A 27464-nucleotide genomic window follows, 5' to 3' on the forward strand; every position below is an offset into this window, starting at 1 on the left:
CTACTAAGGTGCATTGATCTCCATGTAAGTGCATTAACAGAATCTAGTTTTAAATAATCTTGGCTCAGTCTGTTGGCTAATGGCAATAGATGTATGAGTTCATGGCCATAGCAGTTTCAAAAGTGACAGACTTGCAGGAGTCTTTTGGATGGCTATGTCAGGGGAATAAATCCACAAACCACTTGCAGTGTGAATATACTGTACATTTTTTTTTTTTTTTTTATTACAAATGTATAACCAATGATACAATCTAACAAATGTTCTTATCATTTTTCTTGTAAGTTTCCTAAAAAAATTATTGTAAAAGAAGAACATTTCTAATAAATCTTCTTACAAATGTGCTTAATTTGTAAGAAAAATCAAGCAGCGTTAGTTCTGGCAGGTCACGTTAGTCAAGATCGCATCAGCTGACTGTCAGCTGATCACATCTACCTATAATAGTTATACGATGTCTATTACAGCATACGTATAAGCTCCTTCAGTATTATTAACAGCTATTGAGTTCTCCAGAGCTCATTTACCCTGCTCCATCCCCAGTTCCTCCTCTCGGTCAGTCAGGATTTGGTATTCTGATTCGCCTTTAATCAGACTTAATTCCCGAATTATGTTTTACATTTAAATATGGACATTTATGATATCTGCAATACATTGTTGGTTCTGTTCTGTTTACCCTAAGGGGGGTTATTGCTGCTCTCCCCGTTCTTATGTATAGCTCTACAATAGTGGTCCTGACAGAATAATTGCTTATTATATATTCTAAATGTTCTTACACATTTTCTTATAAATTAAGAACATTTGTAAGAAAAGTGTCAGTTTTCTAATACATAATTCTTACCCATTTTCTTATCAATTAACAGTCCTGCAGTTTCGTTTTTTGATGCATTTATGGAGACTAGCCAGCAGATGGAGACAGTGATATGATAATGATGTCCTGATAATGGAGAACGGTGTTAACTCATGGGTTTGGTAACTATAATGTTAAATATTTGTTCAGATGGTACAAATATTCTTAAAGTAGGCTACTGTGAATAGTAAACTTCTATGGTGGCTAATGGGAGGCAACTGAAAATTTGATTTTTACATTCCCATTTGATCCCAAATTAAAAATAATCCATGATGGCGTTTAAACAACTTTCCAAAAGAGTGGGGGAAACATAGAGAAACTGATTACAAAAGTCAGAAGAAACAAAGATCTTACTCTCATTCTCTCAGGGTGTATCTCACAGCACACACCCTCACGGCAGTGTTAGCTAGTTTTTTGGTAATGCAAATAGTAAATAAAAACATAAAGTAGGCCTAGTGAAGTGAAGGCCAAGTATGGTAACCCAAACTTGGATTATGTCGTCTGTGTTTAACTCATCTAAGTTAGTGCACACACATTAGGAACAGTGTGTACACACACACCCGGTCTCAGCGCAGTGGACAGCCATTCACTACGGCTCACGGGGAGTGATTAGGGGTTTGGTGCCTTGCTCAAGGGCACCTCAGTGGTTTCCTTCTGGTATTGAGAATCGAACCCGCAACCTTCAGGTTACAAGTCTGACTCTCTAACCATTAGGCTGTAAATGTAACATTTTTTAAAAGAATGAAAATAAAGTTGCTAGATTTACGATGATAATAATAATAATAATAAACTGTGGAAATGTATCATTACAATTTGAAAAGGGCTGCACCAGCTGTGCATGACTAATTTTCTGATTAGCTTAAAACTGTGGGCCGCTCGTATTACTTTTTTTGTGCCAGGGCCTATATTCTGCAGCAGTGATATCTGACAAAATTCTTACAGAAACCAAGATTACAAGTATCGCAAAGTTACGTAATCCGATTACTTTTTTCAAGTAGTGAAGTAATGCATTACTTTTAGATTACAACAAAATATCTGAGTTACTTTTTGAAATAAGTAACGCACGTTTCCTCCTTTAATTGACTCACACCTCTCTTGTCCCCGTGTTGAGAGAAAGTAAGGGCAGAGGTGTAGTGTGTGCTGTGTAAACATGATGTTTATTGGGAAACACTTTAGTATAGGGAACACATATTCACTATTAACTACGACTTTTGCTTTAACTAATTTAGGCTACTGCTTATTAATAATTAGTAAAGTAGTTTCTGTAGTGTAGGTATTGGGTAGGATTAAGGGATGTAGAATAAGGTCATGTAGAATAAGGCATTAATATGTGCTTTATAATAATAATAAACAGCCAATATCCTAGTAATATGCATGCTAAATAGCTAATAAGCAACTAGTTAATACTGATAATTGAACCCTAAAATAAAGTTACAAGCTTACATTACATAAAATAATTTAAAACAATGCAAAATAATCAGAATAAATCCACATTTATGTATTGTGCAATGAGAACAGTCACTGCCGTCGATGGGAACTATTTACTCCTCGCAGCAGTGCGCTCAGTCGGATCTATTTCTGTGCAGCACCCTGTACTGTTGTGATTTGTCACTTCATTTTACAATGAAAGTGGAAGACAGTGGATTCGTGTCGGTGTGTTTATCTGACATTACGCCGCTGCAAGTGAGCAATGGTCATTCAGGTACACCGTTTTTATGAATGTCGGCAGTTGAACTCGCAGCGAGAGAAATAGTTTGCTGTATGTGGCAGTTTTTCACTGCGAAAGGTCGCAATGGATCGAGCATTAAACTCTGACCCTGTCATTACAGCTGGCACTGAAGGTAGGATGCTTTAATGGCACTTTAACATTATTTTATGATTTATAAAATCAGCATTTTTATCATGACGTGTGTTTTTCTGCGTAGGTCGTTTTCAGCGCTGGAGAAATTGCATTGGGTTCTGGTAAGTGAATCTTCTGTCAACTTTGCTTAAAGTGATACGCAACATGTAAACTAATCTTCATTATCTCTATCTAGGTTACTGGGGCTTTGCAATAACTTTGCGTATGTGGTGATGCTGAGTGCAGCACATGACATCTTACAAAAACAGGAATCTCAAAACACAACAGCACCCGTAAGATATTTCTGAGTTTGGCTATGATTACATTGCTAAAAAAAAAGATACCACAACTTCATCCTTCCCTTGTGAAAAAAGAAGTGTGCTTAATTGTGTTGTGTACTTTGAATCTTAAAAGTATATTTTTAAAACATTACAACGCAAATAACATAATTAATGTAAAAAAGGGGCTCGTGTTCTTAAAGAGAGTGTTTTAATACTTTTAAAAAGTGCAGTTTATAATAGTCACATTTTAAATCATTATGTTTTAATATTGTTTTGTCATGCTTTTAAGAAGTACAGTTATTATTTTGATGTTTCACTAGCATACTAAATATTTAAAGTAGATATATTTTAAATGCACTAGCATACTAAATATTTAAAGCAAATATATTTTAAATGCACTAGCATACTAAATATTTAAAGTAGATATATTTTAAATGCACTAAATTGCAACTTCATCATCACAAATATACTTAAATACATGACATTACCTTTTAGTTTACCATTAATGCTTATGGCGGTACACTTTAATCATATTTCAAAGACAATAGAAGTAATTATGAAATTACATATAGGCCTGCTTTCACAGAGAGTGCCAGGATTAGGCCTTATTTAGGACATTTAAATAGCTTTTATAAACATTACTGATGTTCACCTGGAGACAAAACAATGGCACTGACAAAATTTAAGATATGTCAGTGGAAGTTACTTTCAGCTTAACATTCATTTTAGTCTGGGACTTAAACCCTGTCTGTGAAACTGGGGGATAAAGATTTACTGTGTGTAGATGTGTGTAAGTCCTACTCAAGTATACCAAAAACACTCTTACGTTTAACTAATTGCATTTATTATGTATTTAAACTAGAATACAATTTCTGAAAACAATACATTCAGTTCACACTTAAAACAGTCATGAGAAAAAAGTTTGGACCCCCTATTGAATTCCATGGTTTCTGTATTGGGGTTTGGTAAAAAAAAAAAAAATCTGGTCCTTGGCAGGTCTTAAAATTTGGAAAATAAAACCTCACATGACATATTACACTGTGTCATTATTTGTTTAGCAAAAATAAAGTCAAGATGGAAAAACCATGGGCGACAAAGTTAGGACACCCTTACTGTTAACATAGGAATTAAGAGGGTAAGTAATGGTCAGACACTGCTAATCAAATGCCTTTGATCACCAGCAAGTATGATCACCTCTATAAAAGCTGAAGTTCTGGCGGTTTGCTGGTCTGGAGCATTCAGATGTGTCTTAACACAATGCCAAGGAGGAAAGACATCAGCAATGATCTTAGAGAAGGAATTGTTGCTGCCATCAATCATCAACACCTCAGACTCTACATACCTCAGTTAACATGTTAAATGTTAAAGTTCATGAATGTTAAGTATGGCATGTTTGGAAGGGTTGCCAGGAGAAAGCCTCTTCTCTCTAAAAAAAACAACTAAGTTGCATCTGAACAAACCTCGAGACTTCTAGAACAAAGCCCTTTGGACAGACGTGACCAAAGTGGAGATGTTTCGCCATAATGCACAGCGCCAGATTTAGTAAAAACCAAAAGAGCATATCAGCACAAACACTTCATACAAAAAGTCAAGCTTGCATGTGGAGGGGTGATGATTTTGGGCTTGTTTTGTAGCTACAGGACCTGGGCACCTCGCTGTCATTGAGTCGACCATGAACTCGACTGTATACCAAAGTATTCTAGAGTCAAATGTGAGACCATCTATCCGACAGCTAAAGCTTGGCTAAAATTGGGCCAAACCTCAACAAACTGAAGCAATGCTGTAAACCTCAACAAACTGAAGCAATGCTGTAAACCTCAACAAACTGAAGCAACGCTGTAAACTTGATTACTTCAAGTTATTGCTGCTATAAGTGGATCTACAGGCATTGAATGACAGGGTGTCCAAACGTTGTCACCCATGGTTTTTCCTTCTTGACTTTATTTTTGCTAAATAAATAATGACACAGTGTAATATGTCATGTGTTGTTGTTCATCTGAGGTTTTCTTTTCCAAATTTGAAGACCTGCCAAGCACTAGATGATTTTTTATTATGTCCTGATACAGAAAACCATGGAATTCAATAGGGTGTCCTAACTTTTTCACATGGCTAAATATTCTTTAAACTATATTATACTATACTATTATGAAATGTACTTTTTCCACAAGGCCTGACTACTCATGTTTCTTTTTCTTTCTAGACTCCAGCTCCAAATGGCACTCACATAGAGATCAGGAACAGCAGCAGCCGGTATGACTGCAATCCAGTGTCTACTGCAGTACGTCTGTCTTTCTTTCTCACTACCATTCTTTGTTTCCACTGTTCAAACTGTCCCTGTTCAACAACCTGTTTCTCATATTGTCTTGGCATTTGAGTGTATGTTTAAACATTTGTTCAGGGAGTGACACTTTGTTTTCTTTCTGTTTCTAGGCTGTGCTGTTGGCTGATATCTTACCCACCCTCATAATCAAATTCACAGCACCTTTCTATATACACAAAGTGCCTTATGGGTAAAGTTGACAAGCACTTATTTATTTGATGTCATCTTCAGACTGGTTTAGCTGTGTAGATGTTGCAATTATGTCATGCAAAGAGATGGATACATAGTATGCAATAGTGAGGAATCAATGTCAAACCTGTTAACAAAGTTTGTTTGTAGACCTGTACAGTTTTTTTTTTTCTGTTAAAAGGATAGTTCTGTGGAAGACAAAAAAATAATTATCCCTTTAATTGTTAATGAATAAGTTTGATAATTTTCTTTTCACTTTTATTATGAACAGTTTCCGTGTTTTGGTGTGCTTCTTTACGGCAGTAATCAGCTTCCTGGTGGTGTCATTTTCTTCAACTATATGGATGAGCATAACTGGTAATGAACATGACCTCTTTTGTACTGGATTAAATGATATCTAAGTGATGTGATCTAAGTGAACTTCTGAATCTTTCCTCAGGTGTCGTCTTTGCCAGTATTAGCTCAGGATTGGGGGAGCTTTCCTTCCTTTCCCTCTCTGTGTTTTTTAGCAGGTAGCGCCTTGAAACTCCTTCATTCATTCAAACAGTTTTGTAATGGGATGTTTTTGTAGCTGTACAGTATGCACTATTTTTGAAGTGAAAAGTAACAATTATTTATATTAATATAACCTTATTATGTTAGTCTTTTGGTCATTTCATTTTGTGCATGTTCAGGTATTATCTGTGATAGTGACAGGAGTTGCTGTTTTGATCCAATATGAGCCAACACACACACACACACACACACACACACACACACACACACACACACACACACACACACACACACACACACACACACACACACACACACACACACACACACACACACACACACAGGCAAACAATGCTGCATCTAGTGTACTGCACACTTTGTGAAATTTAGTAGGTCATCTGGGTATTCTATGCTATCACTACTATTGAAAAGTGTGCAGTCTGTAAAATATTTTTAAACAAATTAACACTTTTTATTCTGCAAGGATGCATTAATTTGATCAAAAGTGTCAGTAAATACATTCATAATGTTACATATTTCTATTTCAAACAAATGCTGTTCTTATGAACTTTCTATTTATTAAATAATCCTGAAAAAAAATCAAGATTTCCACAAAAATATTAAGCAGCAGAACTGTTTTCAACATTGATAATAATCTGAAATATTCGTGTAACACTGAAGACCGCTGTATTATATAGCAAAGCCCTAGTCACTGATCTCAGTTTTACTTGCTGTTTCAATATTTTCGTCTCTTTTTCTGTCTCTTTAAGGGATGTGTTAAGTGGCTGGGGGTCCGGCACGGGGGCAGCAGGAGTAGCTGGAGCTTTCCTCTACTCCGCATTTACACAGGCTGGTCTGACACCCCAAGTTACATTATGGATCATGCTGGTTGTCCCTGTTATTTTGGCTGTTAGGTCAGAATACGTTTCTCAACTCTCTGGGTTGTACCTGTTTACCAAATTGATTGCATAAACATATCTTTTCCTCTTATGATTTTTTTTCTAGCTATTTCTTCCTCTTGGTGTTCCCACCCTCATTCCCACAGTGGAGACGGGACGAGGTTGGCCACGGTTCTTCCAGAAGGGCGAACTCCCAGGAGAGACGTCCTTTAATTGAGGAAGAGACTGATACTGATGAGGACTCTGAGCCATCTCCGGAAGAACAAGGTGTGTACGTTTAGGAACTGTTTGCTTGTATTGTTGCACCTTTTCATTCTGATGATGATGTGTATGATGGTCCATTCAGATAACTGTACAGGGCATGCTCTCTTCCTTCTGACAGAGGGCCATCACATCGGACCCCTGACCTTCACTGACCAAATATACATTATTAAGGTTAGACGTGCTGTGTGCATCTGCTGTATATGAGACTCAGTTTGGTGTTTCTTGTCTGCTTAAATGATATTGCATCTGCTTTGGTCTATAAATAGGTAAAGTGCATTTTATTTATATATATTATATGATTTATTTATTCACAGACCTTGGATTTTATACTGACACCTATCAGGATGGATGCAGTGCAACATTTTTATTATCATTTTTAGCATATCGTCAAATTTGTCACATGATTATTTTTCCCTACAATTTGTATTCCTAGTACAATAGTTTAGAATTACTGAGATAAAATTAGTAATATTGAGAGTTAGTCATGTGATCTCAGTGTCCTTATTTACCATTTACTTATTTTTTTCTAGGCCACTGAACATCAGAAATGCTGTTTATTTCTTTTGAGGTTGCAATTTTTTTTTATGACTTTGTGTATTTTTTTTTTTTATTTGCACCTTGTTGCGTTGCAGTCAGGAAATGCACTTCCTCTTTGATTCTATTATTTATTGCAATGTGTATTCTCACCCATATGATCTCTTTCAGGGTCTGCTGAAGTTTATTTTTCCTCTTAGTGTGGTTTACTTCGCTGAGTATTTTATTAACCAGGGACTGGTGAGTGTTTTCTGTTACAGTCTCAGATAACAGTCAAAAAGAGTGAGACACCAGCAAAACTACCTGTGATCGCTCAATATCACTATATATATATTTATTAATCTCTCATTAGTTGGAGCTGCTCTACTTTCCTGAATCTCCACTCTCACATGCAGAACAATATCGCTGGTAGGACACCTCACATATCTCTGTCATGACTTTGAATTACATTACTGTTCAAAATATTGAGGTCGGTACTTCTTTAATTTGATCTCAAAACAGTGAAAACAATAATGTTGTAAAATATTACAACAATTTAAATGTTTTCTATTTTAATATATTTAAAACCGTAATTTATTCCTCTGATAGCAAACTGAATTTTCAGCATCAATACTCACATGACCCTTCAGAAAACAATTTAGTATGATGATTTAATGGTCAATTTTTTATTTTTTTATGTTGATATTTTTTGTGTAAACCATGATACATTGTTTTCAGGGTTCTTTAATAAATAGAAAGTTAAAAGAAATCTTTTGTAACATTATAATCGTCTTTACACTTTTGATAAATGTAATGCATATTTGCTGAATAAAAGCATTTAAAGGCATTAAATAATAAAAGCATTAATTGATTTATTAAAAAAAAAAAACATATTCAACCAAGTTTTACAAAGGTATTAAAAGAAAAGAAAAAAATACAAATAGACAAGAAAGAATAGAAAAAATATAGATACACAAAGATTGTTTGATTTAAATAATACACTTTCTAAAATGATCAAACGAAATAAGGTACCATTGTGGCCTAATCATATATACATAATTTTTTTGACATGAGGGTGAATGTATGATGACAGAATTCTAATTTTGGGATGAACTATAATGTTGTTTCATTCAGTTTAAATGTCAGCAAATGCTCAATGTGCGTCATTATCTCTCCTCTGCAGGTATCAGACACTTTACCAGATTGGAGTGTTTGCTTCCCGCACATCTCTTGTCTGTTTTAAGATCCGGAAAATTTTCATTATGTCCCTCTTACAGGTGAGATCTGGAGCTGGTGCACAAGACACAACAGTACATAAACTCATCATACATATGCAACAGTAAATACAAAACGATAGTAAACATATTTAAAACTCTACATGACACATATTACTCTCTCTTTCTCTCTCTTTAGTGTGTGAATGCTGTTCTGTTGGGTTTTGCCGTATATTACCAGTTCCTGCATTACCCATGGGTGGTCTTTATTATTGTCCTCTATGAGGGTCTGTTGGGAGGAGCAGCCTATGTGAATACCTTCTATTTCATCCGTGAGGAGGTATGTGAACCTCATTCAACTCATTCCTTTGATTAGATCAACATGTATCATCTCTAAAGCATTCTCTTACGCTGTGTTTCTGGACAGACCACCGAGCGGGACAGAGAGTTTGCCATGGCTGCAGCAAGCGTAGGGGACAGTCTGGGAATCGCTCTCTCTGTAGCTGTCTCCTTTCCAGTTCACCAGTATTTCTGCTCTTTATGAGTGAATGACAATGTGTGTTTGTGAAAGATAAAGACATTTTTGTCATGGAAAATCCTCTTAACATTAACACCTTGATCAAAAAATATCAGAGTACATTCCATTTGAGCTTCGGACTAATATATTATGATTTAAATTAATATCTTCTTTGTAACTAAAAATCCTGGAATCAAATGTATAATGTTTCCTAAAATGATTCTTTAAGTATTAAAATATTTAGCTTGAGGTACTTGTGTGTCGCTCTCATGACCCCTATCGGAAAATCCCCAACTAGTCGATGAAATGTTACTGCCTTGAGTTATAAAGCATTTTCATTTCTCTTTTTGTGGCTAATGGTGACGGTTGCAGGTCCTCACCCTTGGTTTTGCAATTTAACTTATTAAGCAAACGTCTGCAGACTTGGCAGCTGTGTGTTGCTTTCTTAAGATTCATTGCTTTCATTTCCCATTCCCTGCTAGTTGCATGTGATGTTTCAATTTAACTTCATGCAACAAATTGAGTAATGGAAAAATATTATAACCGGGCACTAGATGGTAGTACAGAGTTGCAGTAAAGGGATGTCTGTGATTATGGTGTTGGTGTCTGGCTTACACATTTAAACTAATCATGTGACTTGTCTTCATCAGTCAGCTCTGAGTTGACAGTACACTTTAACCGGATTTCAAAGATTTTATGTTATTTGTACAATGATCTCAAACCTGTCTCTTTTTCTGTTGTTACGGTTCTTTCTTTCTTTTATATAGTAAACTGTATATTTTCTTTTTCTACTTGTACTTTCTACTTGTCTATATTTGTTCAACAGTTTTGTATACCATATTTTGGAAATTGCTTCATTGTTCATGTTCATTGTTTGTAACGTGACTGGCATTTAAAAAAAAAAAAAACTTTAACCAGATTTCAAAGTAATTATGAAATTACACACAAATATGTACCCATAAAATAAAAACACTATTTTAATAAGAACTCGTTTTAAATGTATGGTACATTTACATTTGATTTTTACATTACATTAGGCCAACACCAGTTTTACAACCTCATATTAATTGAGACAATACATGGACTTTTGTACACAGCATGATAAAACAGCAGCAAAAAATAAGCTAAAATGTGAATAAAAACGGTGACCAGTTGTATACACGTACATTAAAGAAATGCATATTGCCCATGTTATTTGTCAACAAATGACTTTTATTTTGAAAACTGTTCGTGTAGCTGCCATCTTGGGTATTTTTCGAAGGTAGCAATGTTCACATTGTGGCATATGATACAGTAAACCAGGCGGAGGGATCGATTAAAAGATCAAAACTGGTGAGATTTGACAATATTTTTGGTTTGCTAAATAAAACTCAGAAGAACAAATGATGTTCCCCTAATATTAATGTCTATAACTGAATTGATCTTTCTTATCCTTAGTTATATAAAGGTCTAGCTAGCTTAGCAGCATAATGAATGAGTGGACTTGGTAAACTTAGCATAATGATTTTGTTTAAGTTTGGGCCGTTCATGTGGCACTTCTGTATTCTGTGAGTATTCTGTACTGTGGATGTCGTGTTATTAATTCATACTGGATTATCATGACATGCCCGACTCTATGAGGGTGCACTAGTCACGAATCGTGATTCACGAACGCCCAGACTCAGTCAGAAGTCGCTTGTCTGTTGTAATTATGTGTCAGTGGTTATGCTGCCTTCACGTGCTCTCGGAATTATCGTAAATACGAGTTTCCTAGGTAAAAATTGCACATGAACGCCCTCACATTTTGAAACTTGAATGCAATGAGCTCGTAATCACGACGTCAGAAGTCGGAATGACCAAATTTCCGATAGCTCGTGAAGGCAGCATTAGTCATATCTGTGTGCACATTTCTCATTGAGTCTTGGTTGGTTCGTGTGTGCAAACATGCCATCTTCCCTTTGTTCTTGCAGGAAGTGTCTGTGTGTGTTAAACTAACAGTGTGCATGTGGTCCTGTTGATAGGAAGGACTCAGCAGTGCCTGGGTGCCCAGGGAGCCACTGCCTGAGTCCCAAGAGGTAGACACCAGACAACCACAGGACATGAGCGCCGCCAAAGGAGGCCTGGTCATCTTCACGGCCAACTCCAACCCCTCCAGCAGAGAGCTGGGCAGGAGGATAGCCGAGTAAGTTGCCACTGGAGGTTGCCATTATAACATGCCAGTTATATTGGGTAGTTAGGAAAAGTGGTAGACATTCATTCTCCAACAGCAGCTGGAACAACTGTATTCTTTTGAGTACCAATGGTTAGTACCAAATCAAGATTTTTTTTTTTTTCACTAAGAGGTGTCTTTTCCTACCTTAAAATACACTTAGACTACCGTTCAAAGGTTTGTGGTCAGTAAGTTTTCTTTTTTAAATATAAGACATTATACCTTTATTTAGCAAGGATGCATTAAATTAATGACAGTAAAGTCATTAATAATGTTGTTACAAAAGATTTATGTTCTAAATAAATGCTGTTCTATTAATCATAGACAACTGTTGTCACTTTTATAAACATTTATTTCAACATTTATAATATTGTTTCTTGAGCACCAATTGCCAATACCAAATGAGCATATTTTAGATCAAATAAATGCAGCTTTGGTGATTTATAAGAGGCTTTTTTTATTTTATTTTTTATATGGACCCCAAACTTTTGAATGATAGTGTATGTCTGGATGAATCTCACAAAGGCTGCCATTTCCATGCAAAGAATAAACAACAATGGTTATGTTAACATTTTAACAATGGGTATTTCTAGTCTTCCGATGATTCCTGTGATTTCTGCTGTGTGTTTAAGCTTCTATTTTGCATCATATTCCCCTGAACTTTTGTTCTTGCACAGGCGGTTGGGTGTGGAACTTGGGAAGGTGCAGGTCTATCAGGAGGCTAACAGAGGTGAAGGCCTGTTTTCTGCTCAACTTTCTATTAAATATCTGCATTTTTTTTCTCATCTACACTAACACTAGCGATGGCTGCTTGCTGAAGTGGTTGTTCATTCTTTGCGTGCCATACTGGAGAGAGTAGACAAAACAGAGCAGGGATCTGAGCGACTATTGGCTAATTAAACTGACAGTCTTTGTTTTGGGTCAGGCTTGTGTATTGTGAAATGGAGATATGCTTACACTCCCACATGCAGACACTGATGAAATTCTCCCAGCATTCCTTGCACAGTCAAATCTTTGTGCAAACTTTTAAATAGCCAGTCTGTTTGTTATCTCTTTATTAAAGTAACATTTCTTTTCCCACAGAAACACGGGTCCAAATCGAAGAGTCTGTTCGCAGCAAAGATGTTTTCATCATTCAGACTGTGTCCAAGTAAGAAGCCTTATATACAACAGTAGGAGGCAATCCTTGTTTCATCATGTAAAAGCACTTTAATAAAAAACGATATGGCAGTGTAATTTAGATTCATATTCGTATCAGAATTTTGTTAATAAATAATGGCATTTTAAATATTTTTATTGATTTATTTATTAGTATTTAACATATTATTGGTTTAACATGTAAAGTCCAATTGTAAAGAAACATTTATAAAATGGGGAACTTTTTTCAGTGACATTGCAACCACAAATAACTTTATTTCTTTATTTTTAACTTAAACCCCCTCTAGCCAGTGTGTGGCATGATGCAAATTAGCCCTCAGTTTGACATTAATGCTGATGTTAGATATACAAATTTCCATGTATGCAAATGAGGTTTCCTAAATCCCAGTCTTTGAAACCTTCCTTCCTTCACCATCTGCAGGGATGTTAACACCACCATCATGGAGCTGCTCATCATGGTGTACGCCTGCAGGACGTCCTGTGCTCGGAACATCATCGGCGTCATCCCCTATTTCCCGTACAGCAAACAGTGCAAAATGAGGAAGAGAGGATCCATCGTCTCTAAACTACTTGCCTCAATGATGTGTAAAGCAGGTAAATTAGTCCATCCGACATTATAATGCCCTTTCATTTGTGTTTCATAAGGACACTGGGCAATTGTAGTCTTCTAACTCATTTGCTTTGTATGTTCGCTCTGTCCATTGTGGCTTTGAGCAGGTCTGACTCATCTCATTACTATGGATTTGCATCAAAAGGAAATCCAGGGTTTCTTCAACATTCCAGTGGACAATCTCCGGGCTTCACCGTTCCTGCTACAGTACATACAGGAAGAAGTAGGTACTTGCTTAACGCTTGTCTGGATGTCATGCATGAGATCCGAAATTCCAGTAGATACTGTAGTTGTTCTTCCTGTTTGTCCTGTCAAAGTCTTCAGGTTGAATAATAGGTCCGTCCATGTTATGTTGCTACTGCTAATAAATAGAAAGCAGGACAGAAACTGGATGTAGTCTATCATGCTGCTTTACGATTTGTTACTGGTGCAAGTGTCTGTACACATCACTGTAATTTATATGAAATTAACTCATTGTGCTTGAGGAGAAACAAAATTATGTTGACTTATTTTAAAAGCTCTTCTGAGTAAATTAGTATATTTCTATAATGAGTATATTTCTAGTTTGTTGACATACTGTACTAGTATCTATAATACTAGTAGATCAACAGATACGCTTTTACTCAAGATGCCATTTTTTCATACAGAAATAGATAGATTTGCTTTTTCTAATTATGTTCCGAATGGAATGAGCTTCATTGTATATACCACACATGAAATATGTTCCATCTCTTGCCTTGTTTAAAAATATTCTAAAGTCTGTTTTTATGGAACGGTGTAAATGTTTTAAAAGCTGAATAGGTTTTGTATTGTTTTTTTTAGATATACATGTGGCATACTGTCATGAACATTTTCTTGTGCTGCTTATCTTGACCCGGACTCCCTGGTAGAAGAGATATTATATCTCACTGGGACCTTCCTGGTTAAATAAATAAATAAAAATCAGACACTGAATTTTCGCAGAACAAATTCCTCCACTCAAGATTATGCATTCATTTATTCATGATACATTTTCTCTCTTGCTCAGATGGAAGGTCATCTGCCATTAGTTAGTAATGAGCGTTGGCTGTACATGAATGCATGATATGTGTGTATACGTCTGCCTTTTCTTTTTGATTTTTAAATGGTTTTATTATATTTTTTTACTTGCTTTGCCTCTGCATTCAGATTCCTGACTACAGAAATGCTGTAATTGTGGCCAAATCTCCTGCATCAGCCAAAAGGTAAAGTCATATCTTACTTTTGTGGTGTCGTGTCATGTAAAAAATAAATAGTCTTGAGTAGTTGACTAGTGAAGATGAGGATGTGTGCTTTCAGATGTTTTTCAATATATCAATTCCTACTGGTTTACTTGTTCTTTTTACAATCATGCTTCCCATGGCATAAACGTTCGGTTTTAAGTCAAAATTAAAAAAACATTGTGATACAAGTCTTGGGTTAGGGCTCACAAACATCATCTAGATGTATCAAATAAATTTGTACGGGTGAGGTGCAAAGTTGTATTTTAAAGAGGACAGTGTAAGACAGGGGTTCTCAACCAGGGGACTGGGCCCACTAGGGGAACTCAGCTAAAATCCCTGCGGGCAATAAGTCTTAAAATTATGTAAATTTGGTTATTAATTTCCTGAATAACAGGATTTGGAGTTGGTTTTTCTTCTGACATCATGTTAGTTCCTTGGTTTGTGTCAAAACGGTTGAGTAGAGCCACAGAGAAAAAAACTTTGAAAACGAATTCTGTGTCTGTCCTTTCACAGGGCCCAGTCATTTGCTGAAAGATTGCGGTTGGGCATCGCTGTGATCCACGGTGAAGCCCAGGATGCCGAATCGGACTTGGTGGATGGACGTCATTCCCCACCCACTGTCAAAAACATTGGCGCCATCCATCCAAGCCTAGAGATACCATGTGAGAATCTCATCTCAGCAAACTCTTTCAGTCTGTTTTATTATTTTTGCCAGACTATTCCATATTCTCTTTCTTTTTTCTTGTATAGTGCTGATTCCCAAAGAAAAACCCCCAATAACTGTAGTGGGTGATGTAGGTGGACGAATTGCCATCATAGTGGTGAGTTAAAGATGATTTGAATGTCTTCAGAGTGCTATTTTAAGTCCCTCTTGTGAAGCTTTTTTGTTTTGCTTTGCTTTAGGATGACATCATTGACGATGTCGACAGTTTTCTGGCCGCAGCCGAAACTCTGAAAGAAAGGGGTGCCTACAAGATCTTTGTCATGGCTACTCATGGAATCCTCTCCTCAGATGCCCCTCAGCTAATAGAGGAGTCCGCCATAGATGAGGTCATCACATTAATTCGAGGTTCAGAGTGACAAGTGTGTGGTCATGAACTGACTTTCTGATGTCTTTCTGTACAGGTAGTTGTCACCAACACCATTCCACACGAGATCCAAAAACTCCAGTGTCCCAAGATCAAGACGGTGGATATCAGCATGATCCTGTCAGAAGCCATTCGCCGCATCCACAATGGAGAATCCATGTCTTACCTTTTTCGTAATATAGGCATGGATGATTAGCAGGGTCACGTACAGTCAGTTTTAACTTGTGCACTGAGGTCAAGACTTTTTCTCTCCCTATTGCCTGTATCATTAACTGTTTTTCCTTTTGTCGCCCATCATAACTGCTTCACCTCGTTGTATGTGTAATATTTTGAAATGATTGTACGTTCAAAGAACCGGGATGTTCTGCGATGCTACATGATTTCAGTGTAAAATGCTGATGTCAAAGCGTTCAGAGGTTTGAAGTGCAGGAATACTCCACCTCTTGATCTGAAATATTGGCACTTTTATATGATTTTAAAGTACTATATTTAAAAGAAGGACCACTGGATGTTTAAAATTACCTCTTCAGTTCTTTTAGCCGTAGATCTTCTGTCTTTGCGCCTTTTTTTAAATAATTGAATAATGGACAACTTTACTATGTGGCCAACAATTACAAAATGTTACCATTTATGAAACCTATGCTGTGACATATCAGTGTCAGTGCCTCATGATATGTGTAATTATTGTGCCACTTGTGTATCTGTCTGGTAATGCTAAGTAGTGCTGATGTTAAATCCAATAATTATTTTGTATAAGGCAAAGGTACATTCATAGACCTCAATATAGCGTTTAAGGTTGAAACTAATGTACTTGAATTGAATGTTTTCCCCCTACTAGATTCTTCTACTAACACTTTAACATGAGAGCCCATTTGTTTTGAAGCATCTTTGCCTCAAATGTTTGGTCATAGCGGACAGAATTTCTAAATATATTTCCTCTAAGAACTTGACTTCTCGTTTTCAAATGAAATGCAGGGTTTTTGTTATGTAACTAATATTTAAGGCTTTTGTATTTATTCACAGCACTTGATGATAATGAATAAATAACTTACAGACCATCTGGTGTCATGCGTGCAGTGTTTAGTTAATGATCCACCGTTTTCTCAGGCTGGTTGAGATAAGATTGACAACTAGAGTTTCCAGTTTGTTGTACCATGCTAGTCTATTCTTGCCTTATGTTGGTTATGCTACGTTTACTGTAAAGTTCTCCAATATAAAATTAGCCAACAGAGGGCAGTCAACACTTCACAGAACTCCCTATCCAAATTCGTTTACAGTATGCTAGCAGCTAACACCAAGGTCATAGGTTCGATTTTATGGTGTCGCTTGAATGCAGACTTGGAGAAAATCCTCTACAGTTCTATTAATTTCATTAAATGACACAGATTAGCAGCAGAGATTAAGACTGTTCCTCTTAGCATAATGACTCTAGCACCTTGAAAGCTGAAAATACTGACATGGATATGGCAAATACTGCTTCAGCAAAAACTTCTGTCATGGAAAGTACCGCTCTACAAAGCTTAAGATGTATGACCCAAGTAGCTAATCTTGCAGTTAGTTTCACAGGGAAGCAAAAAATCCTCTGATATTTCCTCTTTTCTTGCTGGATTGCATAATGGATCTATAAGAAGGCCTACTTCTTATAGATATTTGTAACTATGGCAGAAAATGTTTATGTCTGTATTTAGTGAGCAACCATTCTTGTGTTGCCCACAAATGCTTGCTCAAGCTTAGCTTCAAAGATCATAGTTCAGCCAAAAATGAAAATTCTGTCATTGTTCAATCACTCACCCTCATGCTTTACAAATTGTATGACTTTCTTTCTTCTGTGGAACATAAAAGATGATTAAAAAAATATCCCAGTGATTTTTTGTCCATAGGCTGCAAAGAAAGTCAGTGGAGTCCAATGTTGATTTGGACCCTATTGAATTAAAATTTTGAGGACCCAATTTTAATTTGGGGTGAACCATCCCTTTAAGAAAATGAAAGCATTAGGGTTAGCAAAACAAAATGCAACTGCACCATTACTGTGTGATGTGTAAACACTAAACTTGGCCCTTATTTGCCTGCTCTGTAAGCATAAAACTGATGTAGACTTTATTGGAGATATATCTGTATGACTAATCTAACTTCCATGTAAATCATACAGCAAAGGTTCCTAGAGTTAAGGCCTTAACACTTTGTAACACTACAGTCACTACACTCACAATGGTGTCAGACTGTACAATGATGCACAATGGTGGCTAGTTTGTTAACAACAAGAAGGTTTATATTACCTGGAGTAAGCTATCTATTAGCATTAGCGTCCTAATCATCTCAGTGGCAGTTGCTTGTCTGGTCCATCTTTGCACATCAGTTCTGCACACAACTGTTTTTCACTTATGATTAACTCTGAAGTTTCCGGAAAATTACATCATCAAGATGATGGCTGATTAAACCACAAGAACACTGACAGTCCAAGGCCACCAGCCGAACTGAACAAGGTTGTGGTGTGTGATAGGGTAAAATCATGTTTGAAGCTGCTTCAATAAGTGGAAACAACGGTAAACCATCTTTTTATATTGAAACAAAGGAATAAAGTCCAGCTGTAATCAAGTGAACTCTGTCCTAGAAGGGACAAAATTTCAATAATTCAATAAATGCGTGTGTACAGTCTGGGGGTTTCTAATCTTCAACTTAACAAAGTCTGTAGATTCTGAACTCAATCTAAATGAGTAGACAACACTCATATCCAGTGGTTTCTTTAGTATACCAATTAGCTAAAGTCAGCCAATAAAAGAATCAGGAAATAACATGCAAATGGTCAACTATATATGACGATTTAATGAGGCCCATAATTGATCATTTACAATAAGCTGAATGAAAAAAATAAAGTATTTACATACAGTATTGATAGCTTTAGGGACAATCATAAAGCTTTATCGAAAAACATTCAGTTTAGAAAAAAACTGTTTGTATAAGGAAAACCCTGTTAGCTTGAGTGCATTGTAGTGAAATTCTGTTTTGCTAAATGGAATGAATAAAACAACTTGCATAATTCAATAAAACATTTAAATAACACACTGGCTTTTTGATTTCTATTGAACATCATTACATTTGTGAAGTCAGTATGAATTGAATGAATTCGAACTGCACTTTGTTGCCTTAACCTAGTTCTTTGGTGGAGACTTCTTTACTTGTCCTGGACATAAAATTCCAGAAGAAGAGCAACTATATTTTGTAATGGATGCAGAACGTTTCCTGGAAACGTTTGGCTGGTCTGACTGCCTGATCCTAGTTGCAGTCAGCTGGACCTGAGGCTGTTTTTGGGGAGAGATGGGACTGTGTGGTGAGTGGACTGTCTGAGAGGGTCTCTGAGGAATTTGTGTTGACCTAACTGGAGCGATTCCTCCTATGGACAATTTTTCAGGAGATGAAAGTAATGTAAGGCTAGGCTTATTCTGCCCGAGTGGTTTTCCAAGTGATGGCAGCTTGCTATGCAAGCCAGCTTTAGGAGCTCGAAGCCCAAATGAGCAAGTGTCTGCTTTGCTGATGGTTGACTTAGTTAACCCTCCTCTTGCTTGAATAGGAATTCTGGATGATCTTTGATGTGGTTGCTAGAATAAAGAACGGAACATTTTTAATGATATCATCCGCCATCCAGTTCTCCAAATTGAATTCAAATTGAGAGCTTGCTTCTTGGTAATACAGTAAGAAATTCTTACCTTCCTAACCAGACACTCCAGCTTGGATTTTGCCTCTAGCATGTTCTTGTTCATCTGATTTGAACAAGTATGTTCCCCTTCTTGTTTATCCTCAACCAGAGCTGTTGAGTGGCATGTTTCTCTCTTATTCCTACTGTAAGCATCATGACCCTGCTTCTTCTCTTTGCGTTTTCTATCATTTGCAGTTTTTGGTTCTATAGGCTCAGTTTTGCTTAACTTTGTTTCTTTGCTCAGTGCAGCTCTTGGTCTTATGGGTTCAGAATGGTTCAGCTCGGTCTCTTGGCGATCCGAATCCTCTAATATCAACAGCTCAATGGTTTCAAACTGTTCAGGCAGTTTCTCTTGAGGATTGTGCTCCTCAGAGTTTATCTTTAACACTGCTGGACTGGCCTCATCATTCTGCAGCTCATTCACATGCTCTTCAGATAAGAGGTTGGGTGGATGATTTGATTCAGAATCTAAATAAGTCAATGTATTTTGCAGTTCCTCACTTTTAGGGAACTCTACAGACTTTGTTACCTCAGTCTCCTCTGGAATTATATCTGCCTTTACTTGCAGTATTGAGCTCCTAGATTCACTGCCTGTTGACAAATGTGGTTTGCTGATAACATTCACTTCTGAAAGTAGTAAATCTGGACTTTCCTCAGACTGTGGGTCCTGTAGTGGCCGTTTAGTAGTTGTGTCAGGCAATTGTATAGACTGTCCCTCACATATTAAATCTAGATTTACCTCAGGTTGGAAGTCCTGTAGTGGTAGTTTTGCAGTTTTTTCAGCTAACTTTACAGTCTGTCCCACACATTTTACATCTCGACTTACATCAGATTCTAAGTCCTTAAGTTGCGGTTTTGAATTGTTCTCAGCTAACTGTACAAGCTTTCCCTCAAATAATAAATCCAGACTTCTTGATTGTAAGTCCTGCAGTGGTTCTATTTCAGGCAAATCTAGACTTACATCAAGTTGCAAGTCTTGCAATGGCTCTTTTTCAACTTTCTCAGATAACTCTACAGACTCTGCCAGACTCTCTAAAATCTTGTGAGATTCACTTATCTCATGTTCTTGTAAAAAGTTACTCATTGATTTGCTCTCTACTACTGGCTCTGATATAACTTCAGACACTTGTTCTTGATGTCTGTGAACTTTCTCATCCAGTTGAGTTTGAGTATTATCTTCAGACCCTAAAACTGCCATAGTTCCATCCGCAACTAGTTGACTGTCAGTTGTTATTTCTAGTGTGTGTTGCAATTCAGGCTGCTCCTGACCAGAATCCATTTTAGGTTCATCCTTTTCTTTCATGTTCTGACAGTTTAGCTCAGATAGTTGCATAGCTTCCAGTACGGGATTCAGTGTTTGTAGAGGTTTATTCAGGTTGAAGTTCTCAACTGAGCCTGGTTTCTCATGAACCATACCATGAATATCTGAATTCAAACCCACTGTGTCACTGCATTCAAAGTACTCCTCTGAAGTTGAAGAGAAATTGAAGCAACCATTAGGAATCTGTGAGAAATAGCAAGTTTCGCTATTTTTGACTGGTAGTTTACTATCATTTATTATGATACCTTTGTCACTTTCTTGGGCAAAGTTGACTTCGGAAGGTGTAGCTGTTGTTTTGAACTCTGTAGATAAGAAATTGAAGACAATACTGCATGAGCTTTTCAAAAGTTTTGGAGTAAACAACGTCTGTTTATTATCCAAATCTGTATGATCTTGAGTTGAGGTTGAATTTGAGGGAGGAACTTCCTGCTCTTGATGACCATTTTTGATTGGATTATGCAAAGATTCTTGTGTTTTTTCAGGCACAAAAAAATCTCCCAGAGACCTTAAGTCAGCAACAGGGCTAAAACAATCATAGTATACATCAGACAATGAAGAGATGCTCGAGTCACAGTTAGACATCTGTGTACGATTCCAGCCATTTTGGTTTGTCTTTGGTTTTGTATCGCTGTGTTCTTGAGTGGCAACATCAATTAAGACTTGGTCATCAAAAGGGGTGTCTGGAATTGCAAATAAATCGCAATGAGTTTTGTTGTACACTGGTGATGAGGATTTCCTATCAAGATTGTCTGAGGATTGAGCAAGACATTTCAGAGGTTGTGGAGTATCCAGGGTCTCCTTTGTATCTGAAACTCTATCGTCTTTAGTAAAAGACACATTGGAAATTGCATTGGGACAGTCTTTTTCGGCGTGAATGTTTTTACTCTGCAAAGATGTAGAGATGTCAAACATGTCTTTTTCCATTGCACATAGTTTCTCTTTATCAGCATTATTACAAGCAAGCACATGCACTGTTTCCGGCTTTTCTGAAGGCAAGATAAGATCCTCACTCTGGCTGCTTGTTTGATGTTGATTTTGATCAAAATTCTTCTGCACTTCTCCTGGTGTTTGCTTCTGAGCTGCAGCTTCGGGGTCAGACAGAGTTTGGGATATGGGTCCAGGACAAGCCCTCAGATACATAGACTCCTTTGGCTCATGAAAAGGATCCTTGAATCGGATGGCTTGAGACACTTCAAAGAGCTCTGAACGCATTAGGTGAGCTTGCAATGGCTTGTTGGAGTCTCTTATGTTAATGAAACCAATAACATCACTCGGTGGGTCAGGATCAGGCCAGGTCGGCACATAATTGATCATGTTCGCCTTTTCCAAGTTGAGAAGTCCCGGGTGAACAGATGCCACCACTGGGGTGTCTTTTATTTGTTTGATGACTTCCGCCTGATTCTTGGAAATGTTGTTCTTGGCACTTGTATGGTCAGATACAGGTCCGTTGGTAGTGAAAGCACAATTGGAGACCAGAGTGTATTTTGGGTTAATGAGCTTGAGTGCCATGGTTGCTGAGGGAAGTGGAGTGGGTACCGCCTGAGGGAGGAACTCGGGTTCAGGCTCACTGCTCAGATTAATCTTGCTTAAGCACACTCCATTAGACATCACATACATGTCCTGAAACAATGTGTCAAATGTGTCGACTGCTTGGCCGGTGATAACAGTGATGAGGTTTCTGTCCAGTCTAGAGGCAGACCATGTGAAACTGAAAATAAAGAAAACCTTTAATAATTATATATATTATGGATGTATTTAGCTAATAGAATCATAAATTAGGTTAGGTTAGAATCATAAACCAGACTTACCTATATGACCCAGAGACTGCTTTGTCTCCGTCAATAAACATGAACTTCTGGCTTTGGCTTCCACACACTCTCTTTGAGGATCGACTGAAAAATTCTGCCCCTCTGATGCTACGCACTCTCAAGTTCTGATGGACAAACAGAGTTCAGTATGTTTGGTTGATGCGTGGAAACAAAAATATCCACAACTAAAATAAATTCTCTCACAATGGCAAATCATTTTCATTTATACAAAAGTCTGACAAATATTATATTAAGGTATGACAGAAATGATTATTTTTTGCCAGAAGGATTGAGAAGCAAATTAAAATTTGTAAACAAACAGGATTTTATGTGTACCATGAGGGTTATTTAAAGGGTTAGTTCACCCAAAAAATGAAAATTCTGTCATTAATTACTCACCCTCATGTCGTTCGACACCCGTAAGACCTCAGTTCATCTTCGGAACACAAATGAAGATATTTTTGTTGAAAGCTGATGGCTGAGAAAGGCTTCAGATAGGCCTCCATTGTCATTCAGTACATTTACACTCCCAAGACCCATAAAAGGCACTAAAAACGTCGTTACAAAGTCCATCTCACCACAGTGGCTCTACAATAATTTTACGATGCGACGACAATAGTTTTTGTGCGCAAAAAAAAAATCAAAATAACGCCTTTATCCAACTTGTTCTTGTCTTCCGTGTAGGCCTCCACGACACATGCGCGAGAATATGACGCAGATCCGGCGTTCGGACACATGACCCAGAAGCGATTTGTTTACAAGCAGAGGAAGACGCGCGTATCTAAGCTGTTGGATTCTACATTGATCGTGCTTTAGGTCTCAGCGTAGTGCTCAAATGGGACTAAAGCGTGCATTCCATGGATTCCCGAATGCTGGCGCTACGTCATATTCTCGCGCATGCGTCGTGGAGGCACACACAGAAGACAAGAACAAGTTGGATAAAGTCGTTATTTTGATTTTTTTTTGCGCACAAAAACTATTGTCGTCGCTTCGTAAAATTATTGTAGAGCCACTGTGGTGAGATGGACTTTGTAACAACGTTTTTAGTGCCTTTTATGGGTCTTGGGAGTGTAAATGTACTGAATGCCAATGGAGGCCTAACTAAAGCCTTTCTCAGCCATCAGCTTTCAACAAAAATATCTTCATTTGTGTTCCGAAGATGATCGGAGGTCTTACGGGTGTCGAACGACATGAGGGTGAGTAATTAATGACAGAATTTTCATTTTTGGGTGAACTAACCCTTTAAAGGTATACAAAGGTAAAAAATGCCTTTTAATTTTGAGACATAGGCTACGTTCACACTGTAATTTTTTGGTAATTGACAACCGCATTTACTTACTGGTGTGAGTCTCGAAATGTCCTGTTTAAACAGCGGTTTACAGTAGCATCTTGAATACGGCCTGTATGAATGTGCAACAGGAGTCAAGCATACCCGCAGTAATATAAAAGATGGTGATGTCCATAAAACTGAAAAGTCGTATCACTTTCTCCCAAGGTTTATTTTTCTCCATTATGCCACCTGATGGAGTTTTGGTTCCTTGCCACTGTTATCTTTGGCTTGGCTTGCTCAGTTGGGGGATTTTCAACTAAATTACTGATCTGCCCGCATTGTCACTATATGATGATTGAAATGAGCTAGATGGCATCACCGTTTTCTCCAGAGCGGCTGTACAGCCGAATCAAATTATTTTGCATTATTTTCCTGTTTAACACTGTGAAGCTGCTTTGAAACAATCGGCATTGTAAAAAGCGCTATATAAATAAAGGTGACTTGACTTGACTTTTGAAATGACAAGAGTACAAAGTCCAAAAATCAAAAAGTTAATCTGTAAAACCTCCATTAACCGACAGCAGCTTTTATATTGGAGTGGAGAGCGGAGCATTTGAGTCACGTGTAAGTTACCGAAAGCGAAACCACACATGAAAACCCGCAACACACGGTAGACACTTTATTTTTTGCATCGCAAAGCGTCTCTCTCGCACTCTATGACATGATAGACAACTAGTTGTCCAGTCCGGTTCTGTTCACACAGCAGAGGTTTTCCGAGATTGCTTTTGTGAGTCCTGAAAATTCCCGGGTGTGGGTTTGGTTATAGAATGCAGTTGTCACTCCTGTAAATAACCGCACTGTGTGTGAACATAACCGTATTAAGGACTCAAGTACAGGACTGACAACCGTATTCTGCTGCTGTGTGAATGTAGCCATAGTTTCTGACATACTGTATGTTAGACTTGCTTTCATTAATGAAAGTCTTTTAGTATTATGATCACATTAGTAAGGAAACACACAAGGACAAATTTTCTTTTGTATAACATCTCTGGAATGTTGTTATGCACATTGATGGTAATGCAGCAATGAGCCTTTTGTGATCATGTCTTTATCACTATTCACATTTTAGCATCCTGTTTGCATGCGACCAGAGCTGTTAGGTTTGTGGTGCTTTTAGGTGATACACAGACAAAAGCTAATATCTCAATTTGCAGGTCACCTGATTCACATATAAAGTTCTATAATAGAATATCTAAATGGATTGAAGTAAATACGTTTGTAACAAATTATTGGTATAAATCCTGTACCATCACTGAAACAGAATAAGATTCTATGTTATTTCAAAAATGTGTTGCAAAATGATCTATCATCAGCAGAAATTTGTTTCTGTCTCAAAACAAGAGCATCAAGAGTCATAAGCGCTAACAGTTGCCTCAAGCAGTTTTGAAAATTAGACTTTCTGATCTGGAGTACTTAAGTTATGTTGGCCAAATGAGTTTCTAATATTAATTGTGACATGCCTTGAGGTGTCCAGTGTGCATGCCTGCTTTCTCACACATTCTCAGAAAGTGCTTCACTCCAGTGACCTCTAACATAATGTACAGAGCAACCTTCCGCTTGTAGCTTGCATCCAGAAGATCTTTGAAGATGTCAATATCTGTGAACAAATCCATGACAACTGCAATAACCTGCAAAGGGACAGGCATTAATGAAAACACAGAAACTTTGTGGCAAAAAAAGACAGCGCTTTGTAATATCTGTCAAAAACATACTGTAATCCAAACATTAATTCATGTTAATAAAACAGCACACAGATGAAAAAAAGGACATTCTTGAAAAAGTAATTCTATGTAATCACAACAGCAAATTTGGAAAAGTGCATGGGACACCGTGAGAACTATCCCAAATAGAACAGTCATGTTTATTTCATTACAAATGATGTTATCAGCATACTAATTTGAGTGAAAAGTTGAATCAAACACTCGAGCACTGCATGAAGTTTGTGTAAAACCTGATGATTATGTTCTCCAGCATGTTTTGTGATAAAAAAAAATGATCAAGAGGATCTCAAGCTTCAGTGGAAGCAAGATCTGCCGCATTTTGTTGAGTTCACATAGTAATTTTTTTACATTTGAAGAAAGAAAAAAAAACATTTTGGGTACACTTTATTTTAAGGTGTCTTTGTAACACTGTAATTATACATTTAAGTACTGAGTAATATTAAGTAACTACATGTACTTGCTATAGGGTCAAGATTAGGGTTTGGATTGGTTTAGGGTTAGCTGCTTTAATTATGCATCATTTATAGTTTTTACTATAGTAATTGCATGTAACATGTAACAATGACACTGTAAAATAAAGTGTTACCAACGTTTTAATTGATTTAGAATCTCAAACTTTCAATGTGAGCTATGTAGTGTAGCTACATATAAAATGTAGTTTTGTTTGTTTAATTGTTATTGTTTACTTTATATGAACATTTTTACTTTGACTTAATTCTAAAAGTCAAAAGTCCCAGCAGTAGGCTACAGCTGGGCCAGCCCTACCACTCTCAAGAGGGTTGCTAATGACACACGCCTGTTTTATGAGCTTAAGCACACGTGTAGATCTCTACATGTTCACTGGACTTTGATCAGTCTTATTCACCATCGGTGAGTCACAACAAAAATCACAAAATTATCATTAATTTCCTACCTTCTGTGCTTGGCCGATCATTTTTCTAACGACCTCTTTGATATGTGACTGACCCTCATAAGGGGGTTGAGTGTACACTTGAACACGCGTCACTCCGCGGTAGGACACCCGGTCCATCCACCCGATATCCAGCCGTGGGATCGAGCAGTCCGAGCGGTCGGGCCAGTACTGCAGGGAAATCTCTTCCCCATCACTTTCCCCGTACAGTTCAGCGTTATAATCAGGGGAACCTGGGCAATATGCCTCCGCAGTGTTGAGAATCCTCTCAAGTTCAAGGTCCGATAGAAAGCAGCGGATGTTCTTTGTTTTGATGTAGTCCTCAAAGGCGTCCTGTCCGTCATGTATAAGTATCTCCAGAGCGATTCTCTGCTCCTCGCTGTAAAAGAACTCCGGCTTGGACTCGTTAGTGCGCAAGTTGATGTGATTGTGATCAAGGCACTGAACCTGTGACAGTGCCATTACGTGAACTCGGCGTTATTTTAACAGCATTTAAATGCTCCTGGCTGTGTATAATTTTGTAATTTTAAAGTGTAGTCCAACAATGTTAAAAAGTTTAAATAGTACACAATAAGGCACGAGCGTACATGATCCGATTCACTCGCTTCTGCTCATCTAGTCGATCCTGTCAAGTGTGTGTGTGTGTGTGTGTTGTTCACTTCACGCACAGATGCAAGAGCAGGTGAGCGCGTGAACACCTCAGTCACGTGACTCACTATCAAGCAATTGTAAAAGAAGCCCAACAAGCTTTGGGCTGTGTCCGAAAACCTAGGCAGCTGACTTGTTGCCTCGCTGCCTTATCAGACAATGACTTGTAAGGCAACTTGTGCATGAAGGCACCTCACAAAACTGACTTCTGAGGCTGTGTAACAGTTTAATGATCTACAGCAAAATAGAGAGAGCGCAAAACAAATATTTAATTACTACATTAGTTATTTCTCACTAGAAATGAAGTGGAAAATGTTGTCTAAATCACACAAACTGACCAGCAAACGCAATTTCATGCGCCATCTTTTTTT

General features: G+C 37.5%; 3 protein-coding genes across 8 annotated transcripts; 2 read left to right on the plus strand and 1 right to left on the minus strand.

Annotated features, from left to right (window-relative positions):
* The first annotated feature begins 2407 nt into the window (after window positions 1-2407).
* cln3 (CLN3 lysosomal/endosomal transmembrane protein, battenin) lies at window positions 2408-10708 on the plus strand. 2 transcript variants are annotated; one of them, XM_079827932.1, is made up of 15 exons: window positions 2408-2685; window positions 2770-2806; window positions 2881-2977; window positions 5166-5243; window positions 5396-5475; window positions 5746-5831; window positions 5914-5986; window positions 6740-6883; window positions 6975-7135; window positions 7251-7303; window positions 7838-7906; window positions 8019-8074; window positions 8829-8922; window positions 9059-9199; window positions 9287-10708. In XM_079827932.1, the coding sequence occupies exons 1-15, from the start codon at window positions 2637-2639 to the stop codon at window positions 9401-9403; spliced, it is 1335 nt and encodes a 444-aa protein (XP_079684058.1). In that variant the 5' UTR covers window positions 2408-2636; the 3' UTR covers window positions 9404-10708. The 2 variants fall into 2 exon arrangements, with proteins under 2 accessions (XP_079684058.1, XP_079684057.1); XM_079827931.1 differs by having other exon boundaries at window positions 7215-7303; window positions 9287-10568.
* On the plus strand, window positions 10623-16724 carry prpsap2 (phosphoribosyl pyrophosphate synthetase-associated protein 2). Of its 4 annotated transcripts, none has more exons than XM_079827949.1 (11): window positions 10627-10708; window positions 11377-11657; window positions 12242-12294; window positions 12648-12714; window positions 13144-13316; window positions 13440-13555; window positions 14500-14555; window positions 15087-15235; window positions 15324-15394; window positions 15477-15623; window positions 15699-16724. In XM_079827949.1, the coding sequence occupies exons 5-11, from the start codon at window positions 13163-13165 to the stop codon at window positions 15855-15857; spliced, it is 852 nt and encodes a 283-aa protein (XP_079684075.1). In that variant the 5' UTR covers window positions 10627-10708; window positions 11377-11657; window positions 12242-12294; window positions 12648-12714; window positions 13144-13162; the 3' UTR covers window positions 15858-16724. The 4 variants fall into 4 exon arrangements, with proteins under 4 accessions (XP_079684076.1, XP_079684075.1, XP_079684074.1 ...); XM_079827948.1 differs by having other exon boundaries at window positions 10629-10708; window positions 11377-11537; window positions 15699-16718; XM_079827950.1 differs by lacking the exon at window positions 12242-12294 and having other exon boundaries at window positions 10623-10708; window positions 15699-16718.
* A 1484-nt stretch (window positions 16725-18208) lies between these two features.
* On the minus strand, window positions 18209-27083 carry fam83ga (family with sequence similarity 83 member Ga). Of its 2 annotated transcripts, none has more exons than XM_079836433.1 (5): window positions 26449-27081; window positions 25275-25442; window positions 22485-22609; window positions 19366-22384; window positions 18209-19257 (listed from the first exon to the last, which is right to left on the minus strand). In XM_079836433.1, the coding sequence occupies exons 1-5, from the start codon at window positions 26905-26907 to the stop codon at window positions 18811-18813; spliced, it is 4218 nt and encodes a 1405-aa protein (XP_079692559.1). In that variant the 5' UTR covers window positions 26908-27081; the 3' UTR covers window positions 18209-18810. The 2 variants fall into 2 exon arrangements, with proteins under 2 accessions (XP_079692559.1, XP_079692560.1); XM_079836434.1 differs by having other exon boundaries at window positions 18452-19257; window positions 25365-25442; window positions 26449-27083.
* Between the last annotated feature and the right edge of the window lie 381 nt (window positions 27084-27464).

The sequence above is a fragment of the Gobio gobio genome (genome assembly GCF_949357685.1).
Source record: "Gobio gobio genome assembly, chromosome: 1".
NCBI lineage: Eukaryota > Metazoa > Chordata > Actinopteri > Cypriniformes > Gobionidae > Gobio > Gobio gobio.

What these genes read in the sequence shown, in the direction of transcription:
- prpsap2 (XM_079827948.1), top strand. Translation starts at nt 11,455, where the DNA reads ATGAGCGCCGCCAAAGGAGGCCTGGTCATCTTCACGGCCAACTCCAAC. An exon ending in TACAGTACATACAGGAAGAA is followed by an intron (nt 13,556 to 14,499) that starts GTAGGTACTTGC and finishes CTCTGCATTCAG; the next exon opens with ATTCCTGACTACAGAAATGC. An exon ending in GACGAATTGCCATCATAGTG is followed by an intron (nt 15,395 to 15,476) that starts GTGAGTTAAAGA and finishes GCTTTGCTTTAG; the next exon opens with GATGACATCATTGACGATGT.
- fam83ga (XM_079836433.1), bottom strand. Translation starts at nt 26,907, where the DNA reads ATGGCACTGTCACAGGTTCAGTGCCTTGATCACAATCACATCAACTTG. An exon ending in TGCACACTGGACACCTCAAG is followed by an intron (nt 22,610 to 25,274) that starts GCATGTCACAAT and finishes TTTGTCCATCAG; the next exon opens with AACTTGAGAGTGCGTAGCAT. An exon ending in TGGAGTGTCTGGTTAGGAAG is followed by an intron (nt 19,258 to 19,365) that starts GTAAGAATTTCT and finishes TCTTTATTCTAG; the next exon opens with CAACCACATCAAAGATCATC.
- cln3 (XM_079827931.1), top strand. Translation starts at nt 2,637, where the DNA reads ATGGATCGAGCATTAAACTCTGACCCTGTCATTACAGCTGGCACTGAA. An exon ending in CTCTCTGTGTTTTTTAGCAG is followed by an intron (nt 5,987 to 6,739) that starts GTAGCGCCTTGA and finishes TGTCTCTTTAAG; the next exon opens with GGATGTGTTAAGTGGCTGGG. An exon ending in CATGCAGAACAATATCGCTG is followed by an intron (nt 8,075 to 8,828) that starts GTAGGACACCTC and finishes TCTCCTCTGCAG; the next exon opens with GTATCAGACACTTTACCAGA.